General features: G+C 50.2%; 2 protein-coding genes across 2 annotated transcripts; one reads left to right on the forward strand and one right to left on the reverse strand.

The window, feature by feature from the left end:
• The first annotated feature begins 13,248 nt into the window (after positions 1–13,248).
• LOC136450408 (serine/threonine protein kinase OSK1-like) lies at positions 13,249–18,289 on the forward strand. The gene is made up of 11 exons (XM_066450830.1): positions 13,249–13,382; positions 13,881–14,062; positions 14,543–14,727; positions 14,915–15,097; positions 15,194–15,325; positions 15,424–15,609; positions 16,540–16,629; positions 16,717–16,800; positions 17,044–17,181; positions 17,257–17,469; positions 18,061–18,289. The coding sequence occupies exons 2-11, from the start codon at positions 13,888–13,890 to the stop codon at positions 18,172–18,174; spliced, it is 1,500 nt and encodes a 499-aa protein (XP_066306927.1). The 5' UTR covers positions 13,249–13,382; positions 13,881–13,887; the 3' UTR covers positions 18,175–18,289.
• Positions 18,290–21,806: 3,517 nt separating this feature from the next.
• LOC136452904 (uncharacterized) lies at positions 21,807–23,874 on the reverse strand. The gene is made up of 3 exons (XM_066453485.1): positions 23,532–23,874; positions 22,241–23,424; positions 21,807–22,166 (listed from the first exon to the last, which is right to left on the reverse strand). Exons 1-3 carry the CDS (start codon positions 23,872–23,874, stop codon positions 21,807–21,809), a joined length of 1,887 nt encoding a protein of 628 aa, XP_066309582.1.
• Between the last annotated feature and the right edge of the window lie 667 nt (positions 23,875–24,541).

The following is a 24,541-nucleotide window of genomic DNA, read 5'->3' on the forward strand; positions in this document are numbered from 1 at the left end:
TTCATGGTCTATAGTTCTAAGGCTGTCCTCCCAACCGACGTCGACTATGGAGCGCCAAGGATCAGGGCATATGACTGAACAGGGAGCTGAGGCATCCCATGAGGATTCCATGGACTAGCTGGACGAAAGTACATGACGTCAGCCCTCCTCTGCTCGGCCAAGTACCAATAGGCATTGCTGATAGTACCACAGCCGACGGGTGTAGGACCGAGCCTTCAATGTCGGGGTACCTGGTCCTTCATCTCGTGTAGAGCAACAAGGACCACCGTAAGCTCTCCCCACCCTAGGAGGGGCCATACTTCATCGCAGAAGTACTCTAGCCTAGGAGCCTACAAGCTGAAAACCATCGACAGGCGAGGTCTTCACCAATGCCTGGAACATCGAGTAGCTACGTCATTTTTACCCCTAAATAAACACATACTTTCTCTTACCAGTTTTGTCATTGCAATCCCTGATCCTTTTGTGACATTCGACCCCTGCAAATGCGAGGGGTCAGGTCTCACTTGGGGGCTAGTATGAGTACATTTAAACTATGGACATTCTCTGTGCCTACCCTCTTTTCTCATGGTAAATCCTAAGAGCTAGGATTTCAGGAACAAGCTCTAAGTAAAACTAGGTGGACTGCGAGGCACCTACGCCCCTAGCGGCTATGGCGTCTTTATTCACCAGCGTGATCAGAGCTAGCTCACCCATGCCCCAAGCTTTTATGAAATTAACTATGGGAAGGGTCGGAAGGCACCAAACCTCTTTTGCAAAAAGAGGGAGAAGAGCTGAAAATCTGTTTGCTTGTAGCAAAATCTATGAACTTGTCCGTTTTCGCACAAATTCATCGTTTGGCTTATCTACCCAACTAAATTCCTGCATGGGATGTCCTGCATCCTTTATATCCATAGGAAATTCTTGTTTCAGCAGGTAGCCCGAATTGATCGAACGGCACGACCATTGCTAGGAAACGGATAGGACGAGCATCCCCTTACAAAGTGATTTTATCATGAAAAGGGAATGATGTATTCATGAATACAAAAACTATTCACACAAGGGCTCCCCCACAACTTAAATGGTTACATTTGCTGACCACTTCTACTCTAAATACTACTACGGCCACGGCGCCATGCTCTCCATCGGCAATGTCCTATGGCTCCATGGGATCCTTGAGGGTGCCATCGTCTGCAACATCGAGCACCACATCGGTGACCGTGGTGTCTTCGCTAGGGCATCCTAGAGACTACTGCCATCGTGATCAGCCACAACCCTGACAATGGCACCTCAAGACTGAGGCAGCTCCTGGATAGGGACGCTGCCCGCCGAAGTATGGCCGCCATGGCTGGTGGATGTCTCAGACATCTCATCAAACTTGATGAACTGGCTGACCTGCAGTGGCTGCAAGGGCCAAACCCCCCATCAGCGCTAGTCCTAGGTGGCTTCCCCACCGACAAGGCTTGCTCGGAGAAGATTTGCCAGAAGAAGTCTACATCCTGGCTCTATCATCGATGAAGGCCTCGCTAGACGGTGATAAAGCCAGTGACTGTGCAGCAACCTCCTAGTGCGCCTCCTCCTTCGGTGGAAGCGGCCCCTTCTCGACTGAAGGCGGCCAACACCATCTCATCTATGTTGGATGACCTCCTAGCTCAGGCATCGCGCTCCGGATTCATGAACGGATCTGTGAGTTCTCCTCTCCCTCGCTTCACCCTCTCTCACTTGGGAACCGCCTGCGATGCACTGAACTGCACTCAGCTGAGAAGGAAGAAGGAGGAGAGGCAGCAGCTCAAGAATAGGCTGAAGGAATGGGACAAGAACCCTCTTCCTTCCCCTATTTAAGAAGGAGACACAGCAGTTGGAGAAAGGCGAAGGATTGGGGCCAAAAACCCTCTCCCTTCCCCTATTCAATGTGGATGGGAATTCGATGGGACGCGTCTTGACCGACAGGATGTGCTCTGCTCAATGAGATGGCACCAGGTCAAACAAGATGTGGCCCGGGCATGGCCCACCACTACTGCACACCGGGCATGAGAAACAAGGCACAACCGCATGTAGGTGGCTCTTCGCCTTCCCAGACAGGACCTAGAAGGGCCCAACGATATAACCTCCATCAAGGGGAGACTAATAGGCCTCCTAAGTCGATCAGACGACCTAGGTGAACGATGAGTGATGGGGTTGAGGAACCAAATGGTCGCCGAAAGATAAGCACCCTTATTTACTTACTTTACGTATCAATTTCACTATCGAGCCTCTGACCCCAGCAACGGTAGGGGCGTGGACATCGCTCAGAGGCTGCCAAGAGTGTTTACACATTTAGACATTCTCTTTGCCTGACCCCCCTTATGTTTAAAAACCTAAAGGCATGGTGTGCGGGTGTAAACTTTGAGTAAAACTGGTTGAACCACTAGACCCCACTGCCCCAGCTGGCTATGGTATTTTTGTTCACCACCGTGATCGAATTCTTTATCCCCGACACCCCAAGCTTTAGCATCTGCCTTCTTGAGAAGGGTTCAGAGGGGTCTACCTATGGAATCTCCATCAAGGAGAAGCTGTTAGGTCGCCCAAGTCGATAGAACGGCTCGGATCGCTGTTGAGAGATAGAAACGAAAAATTGTGATGCTCGTGCAGGTTACACCGGCCCCGTCATGAACGTTGGACTCGAACCCCGCATGGACATGTCTGGTAAGAGTTCCCCATCACTCATGCCACTAAGATAACATCACCGACCCTCGCCTTCACTTCCATTATATCATACATTCATCCCATATATCTAAGCGTTGCATATCCAATTACTGCATCTCAACGCTTCGCATCGCGTCACGAAGCGGTAGTCACCTTATTCGATATGAGCAAAAACTGACCGAGGTTTGAAGGCTAGCCCACGAAGGGCTCGATGCCACCTCATGTCAAACAGAGCTAGGGAAGAAAAACCAAGATGAGCCCCAATGGCCTTGCCCGACCCTGCTCAAAAACGGACTGGGACATCTTGACCTTTCTCGTTTGATTCTAACCTCGAGCCAAACCCACAGAATCTCTGTCGAGGACTGGCCAATGGGCCACCCGAGCCTATCAAATGGCTCGGGCATCTGCCAGGAGGCGGGTTAAGAAGTAGTGAAATGCCACATGAGGGCTCTACTGACCCCGTCAGCAGATGATAGACCCGGATTCCACTCGAATGTGCCTGTTAACGAGCTCATTGAGTGTAACACTCGAGCTGTCGAGGCAAGTGTCGTTAGCTCAGCCGCTCTGGTTGTGGAAATCGAGGATGAGGTGACGCGTGAAACACGACCGACCCCTATTAGATCCCAAGGGGCCTAGGGCTTGAGCCGCTCGATCCTAGATCGAGAGACCGAGGTTCAAAGGCTGACCCATGAAGGGCTCAAGGCCGCCTCACATCGAACAAGAGCCAGGGGAGAAAACACAGATGAGCCTCAGCGGCCTTCACCCAACCCGCATAGAGGCAGATAGGGTCATCTCAACCTTCTCGTTTGATCTAGCCTCTAGCTGAGCCCATAGAATCCCCATTGAGAGAGAATCTGTTGGAAGGTGGGTTATGGAGCAATGGGATGCCACCCAAGGGCTTTACCGATGCTGTAACAAGCGATGGGACCGGATTCTGTTTGAACATCCCCATTAGTGAGCTCATCAAGTGCATCACTCGAGCCATCGAGACAAGTGACGTCGCCTCAACCCCTCCGGTTGCGAAAATCGCGGACGAGGCAACAGTTACAAAAATGAACCGACCCTTGACCGAATCCCTACCACGCGCGGGGGCTCGAGGAAAGTCGAACTTACAAAGAGACCAAGCGCATGGTCGTAGAATGATAGCTAAAATCCTAAGGAAGGGGTACGTGCGAGTATGAAAGTAGTTCGCTATCCCCTCTTCGGTCTTCAGTGACATTCAACCCCAGCAACCGCAATGGGTCGGATCTCACTCGGGGGCTGATAAAGGTATAAATACCTCATTTTTTTCAAAACAGTCGCTGCGTCGAACCACTTCCTCATGTTAAAGTTAGTGGCAAGGTATGTGGGAACTGAATAGCCGAGCATGCCTAGGTTAGACTGCTATGGTAACTTTGCTCACCAGCATAATCGAAGTTGCATGGGCCCCTTTTTTCGAATTGCAAAAAGGAGAGGAAAGCAAGTTCAATCAAACAAAACGAAACTACGAATCTGTTTTTAAGATACAAAAGCGCTGACACTTGTCCACACATTACAGATAATATCCCTCAAACCATTCGACTAACTACCCCCTCCGGGGGAGAACTATATATTCAACTTTGCTCGCTAGGGTTTCCGCAAGAGGAGCCACCGCTGCTTCTATTTCATGCAGCTTGGAGGCTTCGTAGCCCGACACGTAACTTAGGCTCATCGCCTCCAAGTTGATGCTTTCATCGTAATGCGAGCGGGCGATGGCAAAGGCTTGGGTGATCCCTGAGCGAAGTGCTTCCTTCTTCAGCTGGCGCACCCATGCCGTGATATCTACGGCACAGCCATGAGCAAGTTGGTCCCCTCTGCCTGCACCACCTGTAGGTTGTCGCAAACTACGCCAAGGGCACCTTCATGACATCGAGCTCATCGCTCTTCGCCTGAAGAAGACTACTCGCCTCGGCCAGATCCATGGCCAGTCCGGCAGCGGCACCCTCTGCCTCCAACTTCTAGGCTTTCACGGTTCGAAGGTCGGCCTAGAGGGAGCTGATCCTCTGCTACGCCTCGTCGCATTCTTGGACGGTCTGGTCATGCTCCTCATGGGCCGCGCCGCGCTCTGAGTGGAGCCTCTCGGTAGTATGCCATAGCTCATCTCGCTCCTTGCACAGCTAGGCAACCGCCTCAGCGTCTAGTTTCACCCTCTGCTCTAGAGCCGTGGACCTCTCCTTGGCTCTTAGCCTGAGATCCTGCTCCTTCTCGGCCTCGTCCAGGAGGTCGATGATCCACTAGCGGGTCTTGGCATCCTGCTAGAGCAACTCATCCCACTCATTTCGCACTCTGGCGGCCTCCTCCTCATATCACCATGCCCTCTCTGATAGTTCATCAAAGGACTTCTCGGCGTCCTCCGTGTCTCGACAGGCCTCGGACTCCCACCGTCGAAGATTGTCCGCCTCCATGGCAAGGGGAGTCAACTCGGCCACCCTCTATCGAAGCTAGAAGGTCACATCCCTGTGCAGCCCTACCTCATCGATGAGGCGGTCCCAGTCCTCCTTATGCTCACGAAGGAACTAGGATTTCTCCCAACTACGAGCAATAAGAGACTAAAAAAAGATGGTGGTCAGAAAACAAAAATAGATGAAGAAAGAAGAGAGCGAGAGGCAAGACTAAGTGAATACCCAGCCGGTGGGAACAATGACGTCTCGTAGGGTGCCCCTGGCCTGGTTCAGAGCTTCTAGCATGGCCGTGATCCCCTCGTTAAGACTCTCATGCTCCATGCCCTCGGCGGCATCATCGAGGGTGAAGAGTTTCAACGATGGGTCCCGCGGACTCACCCACTAGAGTAGGGGCTCATCCCACATGGACGAGTGGCTACCCCTAGTGTTAGGACTAGGGACAACTCCCTGCCAGTCTCCTTGGCAACCACCACGATATCTGGGGGTCCCTCGGCCACGACCACCTCCATCCTGCCCACGACGGGTGTCGTCTCTCGGGCCGCCGGTAGCACGGGACGCGCCTCTGCCTCAGGCGCCATCACCGTAGCTTCTGGCTGTGACCCATCCATCATAGCCACCATCAACTCTACCTCCATCGGTGGGACCTCATCCGGCTGTGCCACGCCCGTCGTGGTCGACGCAACGAGTGCGACCGACAGCTCCATCTGCTCCGACGTCGCTAGCAGAATTGCTTCTGTTGCTGGTTGCATGGCAACCTCCAAGGCTGCCCCCTTAGCCTTGCTAACCGCTTGACCCATCGAGGGCATGAGCACCACTATGGGCGGCGCCTGACCAAATGATGATGATGTGACGTCAGCTCCGCTCTCACCCAAAATGGGAGCGACGTCAGGCCACGACCCCGCCTTGCCTGAAGGGCGATGCTCTTCTTGGGCACTAGTGCTAAAGAAGTGCCCCATCTGATCCATCTCTCGATGATACAGAAGAAACAAAAGGCGTTAGTCACGATGGAAACAAGCAAAAGTAGAGAAAAATAGAGAAAACAGAGAAGTTGGTGACTAACGATGGCACTGTTGGGCGGTGGAGATGTTTAGGGGATGAACCCCCAGGCCCATGCTCTGCCTCGTTAGGTCGGGACTGTTTTGAGCCCACCCCCTGCTCCTAGGCAGAGAGGTCCGCCTCCCTTGCGTCTGGGGCCGCGGCAGCGGAGCCACCCTCCTCCACTAACACCTCAGGCGCGGCGACAGATCTGCTCGCCCCTGATAGCTCTTGAGGTGCATCGATGGGGCCACCTCCCTACGTCGGCACCTCAGGTGCAGTGGTAGACTCACCCGCTCTAGCTATCTCCTAGGATAGGCCAATGGTACGGCCCGTCTCCGCCGGCCCCGCGGACGCGCTTTCCCCCACGTGGAACAGGAAAGGCCCCTGCATGGACGAGTGGATACCTATCAACGTATCCTCACTCATCAAGTTGTCCCACTCAATGTTAGCAACTACCTTGTCATCCTCACCGTCGTCATCGTCATCACTGTCTGTCTCCTCTCCTCGCTCCCATGCCCGCAACTTCTGTTGCTTCTTCCTCCTCTCATCCTCCTTGGCCTTCTTCTGCCACCCGGCCACGGTGCGATTCTCCGCCGCCATGAGCGGGTCCATTGGTAGTGGGGTTAGGCGATCCATAAAGACGAGTCTCTTCGGCTGGTTCCCTTATCTCAATATCAACATCAAGTGGTCGCGAGTTCAATTAAAAGGGAGGCACGGGGAAAAAGAACTTATGAAGTCAATGTACCCCAATTCTGGCCATATTAGGGGATGCCCCGACACTAGATACACAAAATGAAGAACATCGCCGATGTCGTCCCGCGAAGGCTCCATCACCTCCTTGATGCGCTGCACCACTTTAGAGGGGGAGAGCTCTCCCTCGGCGAGCGTCGTCCCATCAAGCACCACCTCGGGCGCCATCATGTGCAGGGGAAGCGCACGCCTCATCAGCGACACCACTCTCCGCATGTGGTAGGCGCCGATGATCCTTGACCCCTTCATGCCCCTCTCCTTCAGAATTCAGATGGCAGCGAGATGGTCCTAGATTTTCTTCTTGTCTTTATCCGGGACCCCCCCACTTCCTCTACGATTCTGGGACCTCTTCGATGAGGCGCCCGGTGAACGCTAGCAAGGGGGCGGTTGCGTCATCCTTGACATAGAACCAATGTGAATGCCACCCCTTGTTGGAGGTCGACAGACGCATCAGTGGGTATTTGTTTACCCGATTGTTGAGGAGCTAAATACCGGCGCATCCCATCAGCACGCTCAGCTCTTGCCTCTTCTCCCGCTTCTTTAGGAGGGTGACGGCGAAGAAATACCGCCACAGGTTGAAGTAGGGACTAATCCCCAAGAACCACTCACATAGAGCGATGAACGCCGCAATGTGCTGGATCCCATTGGGAGTAAGGTGCTGCAGCTCCACCTTATAGTAATGCAGCAACCCCTGAAGGAACTTATGGGCGGGGGTGGCGAATCCCCGCTCTTGGAAGTGAGCGAAGAACACAACGTAGCCTTTGGGCGGTGACGGCGCCTCCTTGTTGCCGAGCAGCCACCACTCCTACGCGACGGTCCACGCGCAAAGAAGGCCATGGTGAACGAGGCCCTCCAGGCGTTGGAGGGTGACATCGGATCTACACCATGGCTCCATTAAACGATTGGGGTGGATGGATGCGAACTTGACGGCGGCTAAGATGCGGATGCGGGACGCTTAGGCGATTGGCGGCGAAGGTTGTAGATGCAAAGGCAAGGAGGCGATGTACGAAACCCTAGGGGCGAACCCTTTAGTTTTATAGGGGCGACGGATGCGAGGAAGGCAACCGTCCGCCTAGATCTCCATGCCTACCACAATTCGCAACCACGTCACCACGCGGGATATGAGCTCGTAATCCCTATCCTTTCCCTCCAAAGACGCGTCGAATGTTTTTGCCTTCCCGGGCAGACCAGGACTCTTTACCAGCAGAAGAGATACGGGTCAAAAAGCGTTGCTCTAGCCTGCCTAGGCCTAGGAGTTCGAGGGCTTACGATGAAGGACTAGCCCATCAATGGTTTCGACGATCGTCCCAAGGCAGCCTTACGATGAAGGATGGGCCTGCGAGCAACCAAAACCCACGCACATGAGTGCAATAGTTATCTCGACCCACGATTGAGTCTCAGCAAGGCTGACTCTTGCCAGATCCCCGCGAACGGGATACCAGGACTCCAATCGAACTATCCAGTTATCAAAACACCAAATCTCACAGCCATATCCACGAAGGGTCTGAATTACCCCTTGGGCGATTCGATCCGAATCACCCCAGGGCTCAGGGCTACACCCGACGGGTGCGCTAGCGCACCATCTGGCGAATCGAAATACCCTCCGGACGATTCTATCTAAATCACCCGGGGGCTCGGGGGCTACACCTGTCGGGTGCGCTCGCGCGCATCATCTGGCAAATCGAATCGCCCCCAGGGCAATTCTATCTGAATCACCCAGGGGCTCGGGGGATACACCCGTCGGGTACGCTCATGCGCACCCTCTGGCGAGTCAAATCACCCTCCGGGTGATTCTATCCAAATCACCCGGGGCTCGAGGGCTACTGTTGGGGACCGAATACTGGGATACCCAAAGAAGAGGAGCTAATAATCATCAAACGTTGATGGTGCCGAACAGACAAGAACGCGACTACACCTCTTGCCCAACGACCGAAGGTTAACTTCTCCTCATTCGACCCCTGAGGGCTGGCTCTGCCACGTCCGACCCCGGAGGGCAGGCTCTGCCTCACCCGACGTCCGGGGGCAGGCTCCGCTTCGCCCGACGTCCGGGGGCAAGCTCCGTCTCGCCCGACGTCCGAGGGAAGGCTCCACCTCGCCCAACATCTGTGCGCTGCTTCTTCATAACTACGCGAGCAGATAAGACGGGGCACTCAAGTTAACCGCAATACCGAGGACCATATCCTGCACATCTGCAGGAAAAGTACCATCAGGATATGACCAGACGGACACTTTAAGCCCTTTCAGGCATGTCAGAGCCCAAACAGTGTTATGGACGCCGACATTTGTCCTACAGTGTTATGGGCGCCGGCATTTGCCCTCGGACATGAATTCTGACAGAAACATACGATCCACTACGGTCCAGGAGGAAACTCATGTCATCTACAGTAACAAACGTGGGGCCTCTACGCCATTTGCTCCCATAGGGTCGCGGCTTGGCACCCTGGTGCGCCGCGCCGCCCGCTGGGGCGAGATGGGACGTGACCATTTGCTGAACGAAGCCAGAGCACGGCCCTATAGGATCACCGAACGTGCTATCTCTGGCACCGTCTGTCGTGTCTGCAGGGCAGGTTCAAAGAAAAAAAGGAAGACCCAGCACCTTCGAATGACCTTCTTTGCCTTTGATTTTTCTTCTTTCTCCCATATGTAATCCTTGCTCCCCCTTGATCTATAAAAGGGAGGGCAGAGCACCCCGCTAAAGGGACGGATCAATTCGACACCACGCATCACATAACACACAGCTGAGCAGCAACCAAACTCTCAGCGCCCTTTCAACCTTTTCATCAGAGACTTGGGACATGTCCCTCTCTCGACCGTTTGTACCCCTACTACGAACCTTTCAGTGCTAATAACACGAGCAGCAGCAGCAAACTGGACGTATGGACATTCTGTCCGAACCAGTATAAACCTTGCGTCTTTTAGCACACCATCCGGGCCCAACGCGCAACAAATACAAATTTACTAGTTAGTGTTTACTCGAAACACCGACAACGAACACCTCCGAATGTGTGTTATTTCAGACGGTTCTGCCACATGCGTGATGTCCAGGTATAGTGAGAGCAACACCGGATCGAGCTCGGAGAGGCCCTATATATGGCGCGTCTCGCTGGTCGGCTTGTTGTGACCATCCTGGGCAGCACTGTTGGTGGCGGCAGTGGAGGCCGTTGCCGTCCCCCTCAACCGTCGCCGCCATCGACGCCCTCCACCGCAGCGCCCAACCACACTCGATGTAACTCCAACCTTATATTTCGAAACGAGGGGTAGTATTTTTCAATGGAATTAATAGGTGTTTATGCAGATTTTAGCTGAGAATTTAACATTATCCAACTAAATTTTATGCGGTTATTTTTAAATTTGAACTAGCAGTCATGTGCAATCCAATCGTACATACCCTTATTTGCTAGTATATACATATCTCGAATCCTCGTACATGCTGGTTTGTCCCGTCTCACAATCTGCATCAGCGAGGCAATCATTTTGCATCAAAAGCCACTGCTGCCGCACCCAGAAGCAATATTTACACTTGCCATCACGCCAATAAGATTTCATTTTTTCATCACATCATTTTTAGCCGCTTGCAGCATAAGTAATCAAAAAAAAACTATGCCCGTTATTGAAATCCGATAAAGCTTAGTTGGTTTGACAATATTTACCAATAAGACAACGTGCTAGCTATCATCGTTTAAATTTTTTGCAATTAACAGGCCTAGCACAGCGGTACTCGAGTTGCAAGCTACAGTAGCAGCCAACCGAAAGTCCATCGTGATCGACGAAATCGCACAACGCATTTTCGGTCTTCCGATTAACAGACGATATCCCGCTGCCGGATCCGGGCAGAACACGAACAAGGAAAATAGCCATCAGCTAGCAGTTGCACTCCGCTGGCCCGTCGATGCCCACCGTACCATCACGGTGTCACACCGGCACCCATCGCCGCCTGCCACGCTGTATGTCTGCTCAGCGGCCAGGGCCCTGTGCCCTGCACCCTGCGCCTGGTCGCCCAGCGACAGCGACCATGCCGTGCCGAGCTGGCGAACTGTGTTGCTGACAGCGTTACAGCGTACTCCTACGTACGGAGTACGTAGACAGCACCGCGCACGGCGCACGGGCATGCCAACGTGGGGGGACTCGGGTCTCCGGGGCAGTGTCGTCACAGGCGCCGGGACGACTGACAAGGAGTGGCGGTTGAAGTGCTTGCGGTGGGGATACCGGCTTGGGATGCCGACTATCTGATGTGGGCGGCCGGCGGGCAAGCCGGATGTCAGGTAGGAGTACTCCTGAGGTCCTGTTTGGTTCCAAATAAGTCACCTACTTATAAGTTAAAAAGTGAAAAAGTGACTTATTTTGCCAAACACCACCAACTTATAAGTCACTCCTGCTTATAAGTTTTAAGTTAGTTCACCCCTGCTTAAAACTTATAAGTCACCCTTTTTCGCGTGGGGCCCACACCTTTAGTGAGCTTATAAGTCATCTATAACCAAACAGGCATAACTTATAAGTCACTGGTTTTCAGTCACCTGACTTAATAAGTCACCTGACTTATGGAAACCAAACAGGGCCTGAGTACTGTGCGTCGTACGCACGTGTCTCGCTTCCCCCGACGGTTGCCAGGGAGCGCACCCTGCCCAGCTAGAAACTTTGCCGTTGCAGCATCGCGGTTGTGGCCTTGTGGAGCCGAGCTTGGTCCGAGCCTCTCGCCTAAATTTTAGAGTAGTCTTCAAACAGGTGGTAGGTTAGAACTAAACTTGCCCACCTGATATTAAAGCTTTAGATCTTAAAAAATAAGTTAAAGTGTTCTCAAGTTTTTAGACCTTTAAATCTTAGAAGAGATGATTCAAATAGACCCTTATACTAGCTCCGAGTGGAGTTAAATAAAAGCTCCGAGTGCCATCACAACAAGTAAAACAGTTCAAATGAGATAGAGCGAGTTGAGCATGCAAAATGAGAGGCTCAAACGGAACAGATATCTGGATACCTAGTAGATGTGTTCGAATCTATACAGGATTCTATGAATCATGATTCTATGAGAGGCTCAAACGGAACAGATATCTGGATACCTAGTAGATGTGTTCGAATCTATACAGGATTCTATGAATCATGATTCTCAATAGCGATTTTAGAATCAAGATTATAGATAACAAAAATCCCTTCCGTTTGGATCTTGAATTCTAAGATTGTGATTATAGATATTTGAATGCTTCTTTTCTCCATGATGCCCTCAAAATTTATTTTCCTGACATCATGCAATTTGGCGACAATTACAAGCGAGAATGTTGCTTAGCTTCCCTTCGTAATAATGGCTTGTGACATTAGGACTTCCAAGTCGATGTTCACCTTGCAAATGTTCTTGTCATTTTCATGGCATCAAAAGCACCCAATTACTAGCCCAAAATAAGTGTGGATTTCCAGAGCTAGACTACTCATGTTAGCCTTTACTATAGATTAAATCATTGGAGATTTGAAGTACAAAACGGGGATAAGGACTAACAAAACACTAGTACGAGACACAAAAGAAAGAGACACTAGCCCAGGTGTCTGTGAAACTGCTGACGATTGACGTAGGTGTGGTCGGCGACATGCATGGGCGGAGACAGGTTGCGCTCATGCTCCGGAGGAAGCGATTGCAGTGGCGGCGGCGATTGAAGCCAATTTAATAGTTATCCAAATTACACAGTTTGAATCATGACTGATTCCAATGCCAAAACTGATTTAATATTGAACTTAATTCAATGCTACATAGTTATCCAAATAACATAGGACTGATTTCAATACCAAAACTGATTTAAATATTAAAGTTAATTCAATTCTAGGTCTCTAAATATCTACATCCCAGACATAGCCTTACATTAGTCCATCTTTTATTCTCGCATCCAACACGCCTGCAAAGAAACTGTGCCCTCTGTAACGGGCTTTGTCTTTTCGCACTAGGAGACCGTGAAGTGCGAACCACACTACAGTGATTGCTTTGTTTATGGTGTTTTGCCGTACTGTGTCCTTGTTACGACGAGTGTACGTGGCCGAAATTGTTCGCTGCTTTGCATCCTGCTCGTTTTTGTTACCGGAAAACCAACGGTGCAAAGGAAAGGAACGACGGAACTGGCCAAATCACAACGGGAACGTGTTGCCACCGTAACCGTTGCGATGAAAAAGGGCACCGCCCCGTCAGATCTAACCCCGCAAAACGACAGACCGATCGATCCCCCCGCCGGCCCGCGTCTACCGTTGCCCCTTGCGGCCTGGCGTCACCGCCACCAGCGAGCCGCACGGGCGCACGCATCTCCGCGCGCCACGGACGCCGCCTGCGGCCTCGCGAATCGCGTCGCGTTGCGGGGGGCCCTTTCGGCCCTGGACCCCGCTTCCGGAATCGAATCTCCCCTCCTCCCCCTTCCGGCCTTCCCCTCCGTCCTCCCGACCCGTGACGACGCATCGCTTCGCACCCTTCCCCTCTCTCGTGTCTCGCCGGCGCCCCTCCTGACGAGCCGCCGCCGCCGCCGCCGCTTCCCCTCCAGCGGTCAGGTAGGGGTCTGCGCCTCAGTGCCTCCCTCCCCTTTCTCTGCCTCCTCCTCGCCCTCATCCTCCGTGGTCCGGGATTCGGCGATGCGCCTTTTCCCTGAGCAGCGAATCAGTGACGCGCTTGTGTTTCGGGTCATTGCTGCTCGTTTTATTGGTCGGGAAGTAAGCGAGATTCGGTGGTTAGCTGCCATGCAGATCTGTGAACTCTCGAGCGTGGGATCGCGTGCTGGTTGTTCGGGGGCTACCGGGCTTTTTAGACCTGAATCAGGTGGGGGAAAAGGTGGAGTCAATTTTGAGGGAGATGCTCATTTTCCCCTTCGAATTAAGTGTTTCCGTGCTTTCGCTCGAACTAATTGGAAGTGCGGGGACAATTTCAACTGACGAATCAGCTGGATCTGACCTGCTCGATAAGCTTTCATAGCCGAGTGTGATATGCATGTGAATTTTGCAGCGATTGCATTCGCTTTTCCTTAATCATATTTGCGTTTGTCTGCGATTTAGGCAGAAGATGGAGGGAACGGGCAAGGATGGCAATCCTTTGAGGAATTACCGGATTGGTAAGACTCTGGGGATTGGCTCTTTCGGTAAGGTGAAAATTGCGGAGCATATAAGCACTGGACACAAGGTGGCAATCAAGATCCTCAACCGTCGTAAAATCAGAGGCATGGAGATGGAAGAGAAAGGTTGGTGTCTCATGCTTGCTTGCCTTGCCCTGTTAACCTTACTAATTGAATACAGAGTCTAGTATTACCTATGTGCAAACATCCTCCATGGGAATTCGATTTTAGTCTAATAAACCGTAGTTAGTTTCTGAGGACTATGCGATTATCTGGTTTAGTGGTATGTGTTAAGGTTCTCCACCACTGTTATTCTGATTGAACTTCTCATATGTCATAACACTGTCCTTGCATTATAACGTACATAATTACAAGTGATATAAGCAACTTGCAAGCGCACCACTATTTTTCTTGCTATTCATTTGGAAGGACAACTGTGCATATTTCTTTGTAACGGTGGCTGGGACTAATGATTACCTGCAACCTTTAGCTAGTCAGGATTCCAATGAATATCATTCATCTTCTAGATTTGCTTTTACCTATCTGGTTGCTAGATTGTTGTGTAAACATTCTGCCTGAACTGTTTGATGTTTTACCTTTTTGCAGTTAAAAGAGAGATTAAGATATTGAGGTTATTTATGCACCCACATATCATCCGCCTCTATGAAGTTATAGACACGGCAGCTGATATTTATGTTGTTATGGAGTATGTTAAGTCTGGGGAATTGTTTGATTACATTGTTGAAAAAGGTAGGCTGCAGGAGGGAGAGGCTCGCCGTTTCTTTCAACAGGTGTTGTTTTATGGCCCCGATCCCTTTATTGGCAAATTTCTATTTTATTTCTTTGCTTTGTTTACATGTGCTACAATTGCATGATAAATATACGGTGACTAGAAGACTTCAGATCAAAACGTCTGTGTTATTCCTCTGAAGTGCTCGTGTGTGATAGTATACTCTTTCCGTGACCCTCTTGCTACAGATTATATCCGGTGTTGAATATTGCCATAGAAACATGGTGGTGCATCGTGATCTAAAGCCAGAAAATCTCCTTTTGGATTCAAAATGCAACGTTAAGATTGCAGATTTTGGCTTAAGTAATGTTATGCGGGATGGCCATTTCCTCAAGACAAGTTGTGGTAGCCCAAATTATGCTGCTCCTGAGGTAAGCTTTCTCTATTGAGTTGAAGATAAAGGAGAAACCAATAGATCAATGTGGTGCTGTATTTCCACCCTTACAATATCCTTTTATTTTCTGTAGGTGATATCTGGTAAATTATATGCTGGGCCTGAGGTTGATGTATGGAGCTGTGGGGTTATTCTTTATGCTCTTCTATGTGGTACTTTGCCATTTGATGACGAGAACATTCCAAACCTTTTTAAGAAAATAAAGGTTAGAAGGCATCTGCAGTGTTCTATATTAGAAATGTACATTATTACTTGGTCGTGCTGATTTAGAGCTTATCTATATCTCCCCATCTTGCATTTTAGGGTGGAATATATACACTTCCTAGCCATTTGTCTGGTGCAGCAAGGGATTTGATTCCAAGAATGCTGGTTGTTGACCCAATGAAGCGGATCACCATTCGTGAAATTCGTGAACATGATTGGTTCAAAATTCATCTCCCACGCTATTTGACTGTGCCTCCTCCAGATAGTGCACAACAAGTTAAAAAGGTACAGTTTGTTCTGCATTACTTTGCATTGATGTAGCACACTCAGCTAATATAAGCTACCCACTGTGCTTTGGGTGGTACTTGTCCTAAATATTTCTCCCTGTGATATTTGAACACCCTAATGGGCCACCGCAGCACCAAATGGGCACATATGTCAGCGTCATTGAATTGGGATAATTAAGTACCCCTCCGTTCCAAATTATATAGTTCATTTTAGCTTAGTCCTAAGTCAAACTTTCTAACTTTGACCAAGTTTATAGAATAATTCGTCAACACCTATAATATAAAGTTAGTTTCATTAAATTCTCCATGAAATATGTCTTGATAGTCAATCTATTTGAACTTGTAGATGTTAATATATTTTTCCTAAAGACACGTTCAAAGTTAGAGAAGTTTGACTTAGAACAACAAAGCTAAATGGAACTATAGTCTGGAACTTAGTGATTACTATCTATTTTCTAGGTTGTAGCACCTCTCTATATGAGATCATGGTTTACATTTTCAGATAGCAAGCATGTTGAACCAGAAATGACTCCACTCTACGTTTAGACTCTACATGTCTGTCCAAAAAAGAACCCCTTCTTCGTCTGATAACATCCAGGGCTCCTTTGTGTGGTGTTTATCTTGTTATGATATAGACATCATTAACACTGTCCCTTTTTGTGTTATATGTTTCTGCTGCATTGTTAGTATCTTCTATCTTATCAAAGTATTTTATCTTCCTAATTATGTTTTCTGTAACCTTTTTTCTTTAAACTGTATATAGTATCCACAATATTTTCCATTCCACTTTTGTAACCTTTTTTCTGTCTTGTGTGAATGTGATCTACTCTAGCAGTATTGGGTCTGCATTGTGGTAGCATGCTTTTTTTCCCCTTCTGGCCAAGTAGTTTACATAAGTTAATGTTTAAATTTGCTCCCCCTTTTGTAGATTGATGAGGAAACTCTCCGTGAGGTTTTAGGTATGGGGTATGACAAGAACCTGTTGGTGGAATCAATCCAAAACAGGCTGCAAAATGAGGTATTATTTCTTTTGCACTTTATTGTCTTCATACATCTTTTTGTACTGTAATGATCATGACTGGATCATTGGACTTAAAATGTACAGGCGACTGTTGCTTATTACTTACTGTTGGACAATAGGCTTCGTACAACCAGTGGCTATCTTGGAGCTGAATGTCAAGAAGCTATGGTGAGCAAATGAGTCATATTATATTTTTATCTCTTGATAGTTTGGCTTTCTCTATTGAGTAATGCCTCTTCCACAGTTCCACATTATATATTGTTTCTGTGGTAATTTAAATCCAGGCAATTTTCCTCATCATATATCGTTTGCTGTGGTAATTTAAATCCAGACAATTTTCCACATCATATATTGTTTGCTGTGGTGACTTAAATCCAGACAATTTTTCTGTTTTGTTTTCATGGCACATAGGACTCCTCATTTTCAAACATAGCATCATATGAAACACCAAGTTCAGCACGTGGTAATCGACAGCAAATATTTATGGAGTCTCCGGTTGGCTTGAGACCGCATTTTCCAGCTGAGAGGAAATGGGCTCTTGGGCTTCAGGTAATCCAATTTCAAGTTGTCTCTATTGTTTAACTATTTGCTTCTTCCATTCAACATTTCTTTGTTTTGTGTTAGTCGCGAGCACATCCAAGAGAAATAATGACTGAAGTGCTGAAAGCTCTGCAAGAATTGAATGTTTACTGGAAAAAGATTGGTCACTATAACATGAAGTGCAGATGGAGTCCTGGCTTTCCCGGTCAAATTCATAACAATCATAACTTCAGTGCAGAGTCCATTGAAACTGATGGCCAAAGTGAGAAGATAAATTTAGTTAAGTTTGAAATTCAGGTATGGTTCATGTTTTTTTTTTCTATTTCTGGTATATTTAATATTTATTAATGTGTCAATAGAAGACCTTCTGGTGTGATTTACAATCTCCTACTTTATACCCTCTGGTTAATCGCTGGGACCTCTATAGATGTTATATAGTACTGCAAATCTGGCTCTCCCCCTGAGATCTCTTGCGCTTCAATATCCTTTTATATATATATGAAATGTTCAGTTGTTAACATGTGGAGATAGCCCATTATTTTAAGGATGGGACAGCTTCACAAATCTCGTGCAGTACAAATTGCACTTGCTTTCATATCCCATGCACTCTGCCATCCATATGCTTGCTCCAATAATGATAATTCCATCCGATGCAGATTTAGTCAAGACTTATTTGAATTGAACTTATCGTTATGTACAACACACTATACGTTTTGTTTCCATATATATTTACCACTTATGTTGCGCACTAAATTGTGGCGCTGACATACCTGCATTTGATGCAGTCTCGCATGATCAAGAATCCTATACGACTGGGACCACATTTTCTTTATTCATATTGTGCGCTGTTTATTTTTCATCTTTGTGATGTGTCGTCTCTTGTTGCAGCTTTACAAAACAAGAGACGAGAAATACCTCCTCGACTTGCAAAGAGTCAGTGGACCACAGCTCCTCTTTCTGGACTTGTGCGCGGCCTTTCTAGCTCAGCTGAGAGTTCTTTGATTCCCTGTGTCTGCTTTCGATCAATTGCATTCCTTGCATTACACTAGAGAAATGTCGAATTGCTCACAAAGCTGTAAATAGTAATCATATCTCCAGTAGTTTGATTTCTGGAGTATGTAGATTGTAGACATGCGAAGCTGTTGTGCCTGGCTATCTTCTGAACCAGACTTTGTGGAGCTAGATGGCTCCTGGTTCTTTACGGCTGGCCGGCTGCTGGTGAAGGCACTAGGATATACAGTGAACTAGATCAGTGCTTTTGCTGGCTTTAGTGTCTATCTACATGAATAATTTCAGCTCTCATAATGGTTAATTCAAAGCTGAGCAGCGTACAGGTCAAGTGAGATGCATTTTAAGGCATTGTTTACAACCTTTTGTGGATTTTTAGTCTCTACCTAGTAATCAGTTTGGCACTACTTTTGACTGGAGTTAGGTACACGAAGCAACTTTAGTTTACACTCATGTGGGAGCGCGGCCGGATCTCCTCACCGGAAAGAAGCTTCCGTGACTGCCAGTGCCGCTAGAGAAGAAGCCACCGCCGGCGTACCTCCTCCATGGCCGCGCTCGCTAGCAGCGGCCGCCCGCGCGGCTGCTCGTCCACCTGTGGCACGGTTCCCCACGCCTCGCCTGTGGCCGGAGAAGAAGCTCCTAGACCGCTCCTCCCCAACGCCCGCGGCACATCCCTCTCGATGTGAGGTCCGTCACCCAGAGTCGCCTCCCTCTCGGCACTACTCGACTCAACGTGGCTCTAGCGCCTCCAGCGAGATCCGATCTCATTCTTTTGGCCGAATAAGTCTGACAACTAGGGCCTACATGTCATTCCCTATTAGAATAAATTTGAGGGCCATATTTTGAGGGCCACTGCTGGAGTGCATCTAAACAAACATGACCCTTAAAAGTAGGGAAAACCCTCAAATAAAAAATAGAGACCCTGTTTTGAGAGTCATTGCTACTTGCTTGCTGAATAGGCTCCTTGTTCCAAGATGATAACAGATTATAAATGTTTAATCAAGACTGGTGGATAAATCGGGACTATAAGCCAAGAAGAAGGTACTCGATCAGTAGATCTTGAGTTGGACAAAATAGGGGAAAAGGAGAACGTGTAAGAGTATGTTTAAGAGTCTTTGTTAAACTCATTCTTTAAATCCTTACTTGAATCGAGTAGAAATCGTTTTTCATATATTTTTATCCTCCAATAACTTCTCTATATCTTTTACATGTTTTAGAGACCAGCCCCTCTATTCATTTTGGCTAACGAGAAGAAATCAGGAATATAGGATGATAATGTTGGATATCTAATTAAAGAAGCTATCTGAAAGCATTTTTTAACCAAAATATATATTCATATTATAAAAAAATAGAGAGAGACCCTTGGAGTTGCTCTAATGGATGGTTGTCCATAGCCTGCCATAGCTTTGATGTCATCCTCCCTCAGGGTTTATGGTTTGATGGGGATTTAATAAACTCCATACAATCTCCTTTAATCCCTTTGAATCCTCTCGGGTAGGAGATTACCTGGACAAGGCCTCAGTGTGTTGTGCTGGTTGTGCTTGTCGTCGTCGAAGCCACTTGGCCTTCTACATAGTCTGAATTGTCAATATTGACTAATTATAATAAACAACAAAAACAACCACTAGCAAAAAGACAACACTTGTTAAGAGCTAAATTTGGCAATTGAAATAGGGAGAGTAAATCGAATCAATAGTTAGCTTAGGGGGCTATTTGGATATAGGTAAAATTTAAAGGGACTAATTTGGACTTTTTCCTTCTTCTTATTGTCCTTCTCAGCACAACTGTAAAGATATAATGTACACTTCAAATTAAAAACGGGAAGAATTATTTCGTAAGTCGTCTGACATGTTTCTCTGAAATGTAGATCCATGTTATCGTTACCTTCTATGAAGTTTCATTCTTGTTTAATTAGATGACATATATGCAAAAATGATGACGTGACATATATGCAAAAATGTTTCATTTTATCATTCACGCCTCACTCTTAAAAATAGTATAATGAAATCTAGCATTGGAAATGGCCTAACGAAACTTTCACTGTAAATTTTGTTTCATTATCATCCAGACATCCACACCTCACTTTCAAAAGTAGTGTAACGAAACACTGAGGCCTTGTTTGGATGCGTATGTATTCATCTCAATCTACGTGTGTTAGAGTGAAACTAAACTAAATTTCATTATATTTCACTCAATACACGTGGATTGAAGTGAATACGCATGCATCACACGAGACCTGAAAATGCCCTACTGAATGCATCATAGTGATTGCTACGGTAATGCACGCGACGGTATGCTACAGTGCTTGGCGGCCAATCTGGACCGCTCGCTTTTGATTCCGTGCTGGCCGTACCTACTTCTAAGTGCTAAGCTGCTTTATTAAGGACCACAAACAAAATTGTCGTTATGAAGAACTGATCCAAAATTCCAAATGACAGGCCATTGCACTTCAAAGAACGAGAATGATTTAGATTTAAAAAACGACAATATTTGTCACGCTCTGATTGGGTTTTGACCCGATTTTACATTACAGTACATAAACCCACGAAAGAATCACATAGCAAAAAGGACTACGCTATCCTAATAAATCTCAGATCCAGCAAAGACAAAAGGAGAAACAACGGAGGCCTGGCGAAAGCAGAGGTCAGATGGAGCAATCCCGAACAACAATCCCGAACATCACTTCAAGCGGGCGTGCGCGGCGCCGGAGGGCGGATCGCAGGAGAAGACCTGACGTGGGAGGCGCCACGCCTCAGTGGCCCCGAAGCACATGTCATCGAGCGCCTCGCTGCGGCAGCACCGGCACCCAACTCTCGCCGCGCAATCGCCCGGCGTCGCCAGATCCTGGCACGGCGGCGGCCCCGTGCGGGCCGATCCGACCTTGCCCTTGCCCTTGCCCGCCCCGGCGGCAGCAGCGGCCGCTGTCGCGCAGACGAGGAGGACCAGCACGGCTGCGGCCGCGGATCTGGTTCTTCTGGCCATCTTCGGATGCAGAGTCAGGGGTCCGAAGGGAGTCCCGAATACGGCGGCTGCGCATGACACAGTGGGTATAATCCGGTGCTGCTTTTCTGTTCCAGCGGTGGGATTGACGAAAGGTAGTTATGTGGGCCGGCCCATAAGAGCAATGCGGTTCCTTCGTCCGTTTCAGTTTTACATCAGCCCCGCCCAACAGCACTTGCTACTGCACTGAAGTAAATTTCCATTTCCCAGAGTTTTTTAGTCGAACTTTTTAAGGTGTGCATTGAAGCTCGGCCAGAGGGCCTTTCCGACTCATGGCACGTTTTCTAGTTCAGTTGGGGGAGATGCATGCACGGTGCGCCATCCAACTCTTCAGGTCAGGATAAGTTGAGTTGGAAGGCTTTCCTCTTGATAAAAAACGGGTAAAAGACCCGATCGCGAAAAAAGAGCTGAGTTGAAGTCTCACTCTGATCTCTACATGTATGTTCTTCCAATCACATCATGTGCCATGAAATTATCCTCCAGTGGTTCTAACCGTACTAAGATGTTCAGGCTCGATAGGACCCTCCAGTAGTTCTAGTATTACCGTACTCGAATGTTCAATAGGACAGAGTAGCTAGTATAGCCCCTGAAACGGAGCCTGAAGAAAGATATGCACAATTGACGACTCATACGAGGAAATAGACCAACTGTGGGTCGACGCTCTTAGGAATACGTCTAGCACGAGTGCTACTAGTGGTAGCTAAGGACTCCGCCAGGCAGTGCGCAAATGCCATGTAGCTCTGGTAGCCGTTGTCGGCTTTGACTCGTCCACCGGGATTGCCGACGTCGTTTGGCACGAGTCCACGGGCGCAGCTGTGGTCGTAGTGCCAGTCTCCGGTTTTCCAGTCGAAGGTGTACAGCGGCAGGAACCGGTGGCCGAAGCTGGCGACGAAGGCAACCGCGTCCAACACGAACTCGGCCCCCTGCATCGACGTGTAGTAGGCGAGGCTGACGCGCGTCCACCCGGGTCGCACCCCGTGGTAGCCCTGCACATATACGTGTACCATCCGAGTAAAACAAGTGATCAATCGCTGGATCGACGTGTAATCATTGGGTTTACCTGCTCCACGGCTGATCTGATGGCTTTGGCGCGCGCCGGACTGATGCCGAGGAGCCGGTGGGCGTAGGGCCCCGCGCACGCGCACCCCGCGCGCGCCTGCACACCGAACAGGTCGTTCAGAAGCTTCGCCACGAACCGGCAGTGCAGCTGCAGCCTGCTACCCCATCCGCCCTCGGCCTCGGGAGGCTCGGTCGCGTCTCGGTCTCGCGGGGCGTACACCACGAAGGAGAGCACCGGGAGCCGAGGCGCGCTCGCGTCGTCGTCGTCAGCGCCTTGCAGCAGGCGCAGGTTGGGGTTGGCCCCCGCGCGGACACGGCGGAGAGCCAGCGCGAGCATGCGGGCCTCCTGCGCCTCGATGCACGCCTCCCCGACCCACTCCTTCACCCGGAACGCCAGCGCCGCCTGGACCTTCTGTATGATCGCCGGCGTCCCCGCGTCCTCGCGCTCCTCGGCGTCCTCGCAGTACACCGTGTCGCCGTAGGCGCTGACGTAGTGCACGGTGCCCCCGCCGCAGGTGGACGGCGCGGTGCCGCGGAGGCGGTAGAGCCGCGACGCCATGGCCAGCACCCCCGGGCTCCCCGGCCCGCCGAGGAACTTGTGCGGGCTCAGGAACACGGCGTCGTAGCCGTCGTCCGCGTCGCCGTCGCCCGACGGCCGCATGTCGACGCGCACGTAGGGCGCGCTGCACGCGAAGTCGAAGCAGGCGTAGGCGCCGTGGCGGTGCAGGACCGCCGCCACGGCGCGGGTGTCAGTGCGCAGCCCGGTGACGTTGCTGCACGCGGAGAAGGCGCCCAGCATGGGCCGGCCCGACGGCGCGCGCGCCGCCAGCTCCGCCTCCAGCGCGGCCAGGTCCAGGAGGCCGTCGACCCGCAGCCCGATCTCCACCACCTCCGCGAGGCTCTCCCGCCAGCTGAGCAGGTTCGAGTGGTGCTCGTAGGGCCCCACGAAGACCACCCACCGGTCGGGCGGCGGCAGCGCGGCCAGCACCGCGGCGCGCAGCGTGGGCGGGACGGCCATGCCCGTCACCTCCTGCAGGCGCTTGATTGCCGCGGTGCAGCCCGTGCCGCAGAACAGCAGCATGTCCTGCGGCCCCACGCCCAGGCTGCGCTTCACGTACCGCGCCGCGTCCCCGGCCAGCTTGCTCGTGTGCAGGCCCACGTAGCTGTCCGTCGTGTGAGTGTTTCCTGCCAAAGTGCCAATCGCCGTCCACATATGTATAAGCACCGAGTCCTATTTGTTTGTTGATTTGTTGAAGAAAATAGTTGCTATTCACGGTACGTGTGCTACTCACCGTAGAAAGGCAGAACGTTCCTAGTCACGAACTCCTCAACGAACCGCAGGCAGCGGCCGGACGCCGTGTGGTCCGCGTACGTGATGCGGCGAATCCCGAACGGCGACGCGAACTCTGCTTCCGCGCCGATGATCTGCGACCTCAGCCACTCCAGTTTCTCGGTTGATGCGTCGTCGTTGTCTGCCTCGGCCTTATTGTTGACGTCGTCACCGTGGCCCAGAACAAGACCATCGAACAGGAGGCCATCGGAATGCTCTGCTGCTGGCACTGCTACAGGAGATGCAGCGCCGGTAGATACATTATCGGTTGAAACGAGTGGCGCGCGCAGAACGAGAAGCGGCATATCCAATTGGTGAATAAATGGTGGTTTAAGCTGATGGTAATCTGATCCGATCGAGTGGGAAGACAAGAGATGTCGCTGAACCAAGGATCGTTTGAGCAGGCATATATAGGGAGCTGAGGCTAGCTGCTCTTGCGGCCTTCACGTAGAAGTAGAACCAACCCGAACATTTTCCTGTGTTCCGTGATCTGTGTGGGTGCCTGCCGTGCCGTGGGAGACGGGACGAGCAAACCAAGGACTGATCACATACCAAGGGGCCGGCCGGACCGGCAATACCGCAGACCGCCAAATGCAAGTGCAGAAGTGCTACACACCTACACTTGTGAATTGTGATCGGCATGGCCACCTGGGTCTCGGTTGCCGGCGAACGAAATTAGGCAAATGGTGCCCGAAAGCCCGTAGGCGAGCGCGCGAAACGGTGGGGGCGTATCGGTTCGGTGGGCTCGTGGCCTGGACCTGGATGGCCCCTGGGTCTGATTCGAGATCAGCAACGCGGCGGGCTGGAGGCCGGCCGCGTCACTCCCCCCACCAATCAGAGCAAGAAGAACATGTCATTCTGGCAGGTGTGGGGTGGGCAGTGGTTTTGTGTTTGCAGTTGGAACCGGCCCATTGGAAGTCTTCTCTGGTCGGCGCAGCGCGGTAGCAGGCAGCATGAGCTCGGCCTGCCCAA

The sequence above is a fragment of the Miscanthus floridulus genome, chromosome 5 (genome assembly GCF_019320115.1).
Source record: "Miscanthus floridulus cultivar M001 chromosome 5, ASM1932011v1, whole genome shotgun sequence".
In the NCBI taxonomy this organism is placed as follows: Eukaryota; Viridiplantae; Streptophyta; class Magnoliopsida; order Poales; family Poaceae; genus Miscanthus; species Miscanthus floridulus.

Bases quoted from the DNA above. Each gene is read 5' to 3' on its own strand.
- LOC136452904 (XM_066453485.1), bottom strand. From the start codon at position 23,874: ATGCCGCTTCTCGTTCTGCGCGCGCCACTCGTTTCAACCGATAATGTA. The intron at 23,425-23,531 runs GTGAGTAGCACA...GCACTTTGGCAG, and splicing joins GAACGTTCTGCCTTTCTACG to GAAACACTCACACGACGGAC. The intron at 22,167-22,240 runs GTAAACCCAATG...GTATATGTGCAG, and splicing joins TCAGATCAGCCGTGGAGCAG to GGCTACCACGGGGTGCGACC.
- LOC136450408 (XM_066450830.1), top strand. From the start codon at position 13,888: ATGGAGGGAACGGGCAAGGATGGCAATCCTTTGAGGAATTACCGGATT. The intron at 14,063-14,542 runs GTTGGTGTCTCA...ACCTTTTTGCAG, and splicing joins CATGGAGATGGAAGAGAAAG to TTAAAAGAGAGATTAAGATA. The intron at 15,326-15,423 runs GTTAGAAGGCAT...CTTGCATTTTAG, and splicing joins ACCTTTTTAAGAAAATAAAG to GGTGGAATATATACACTTCC.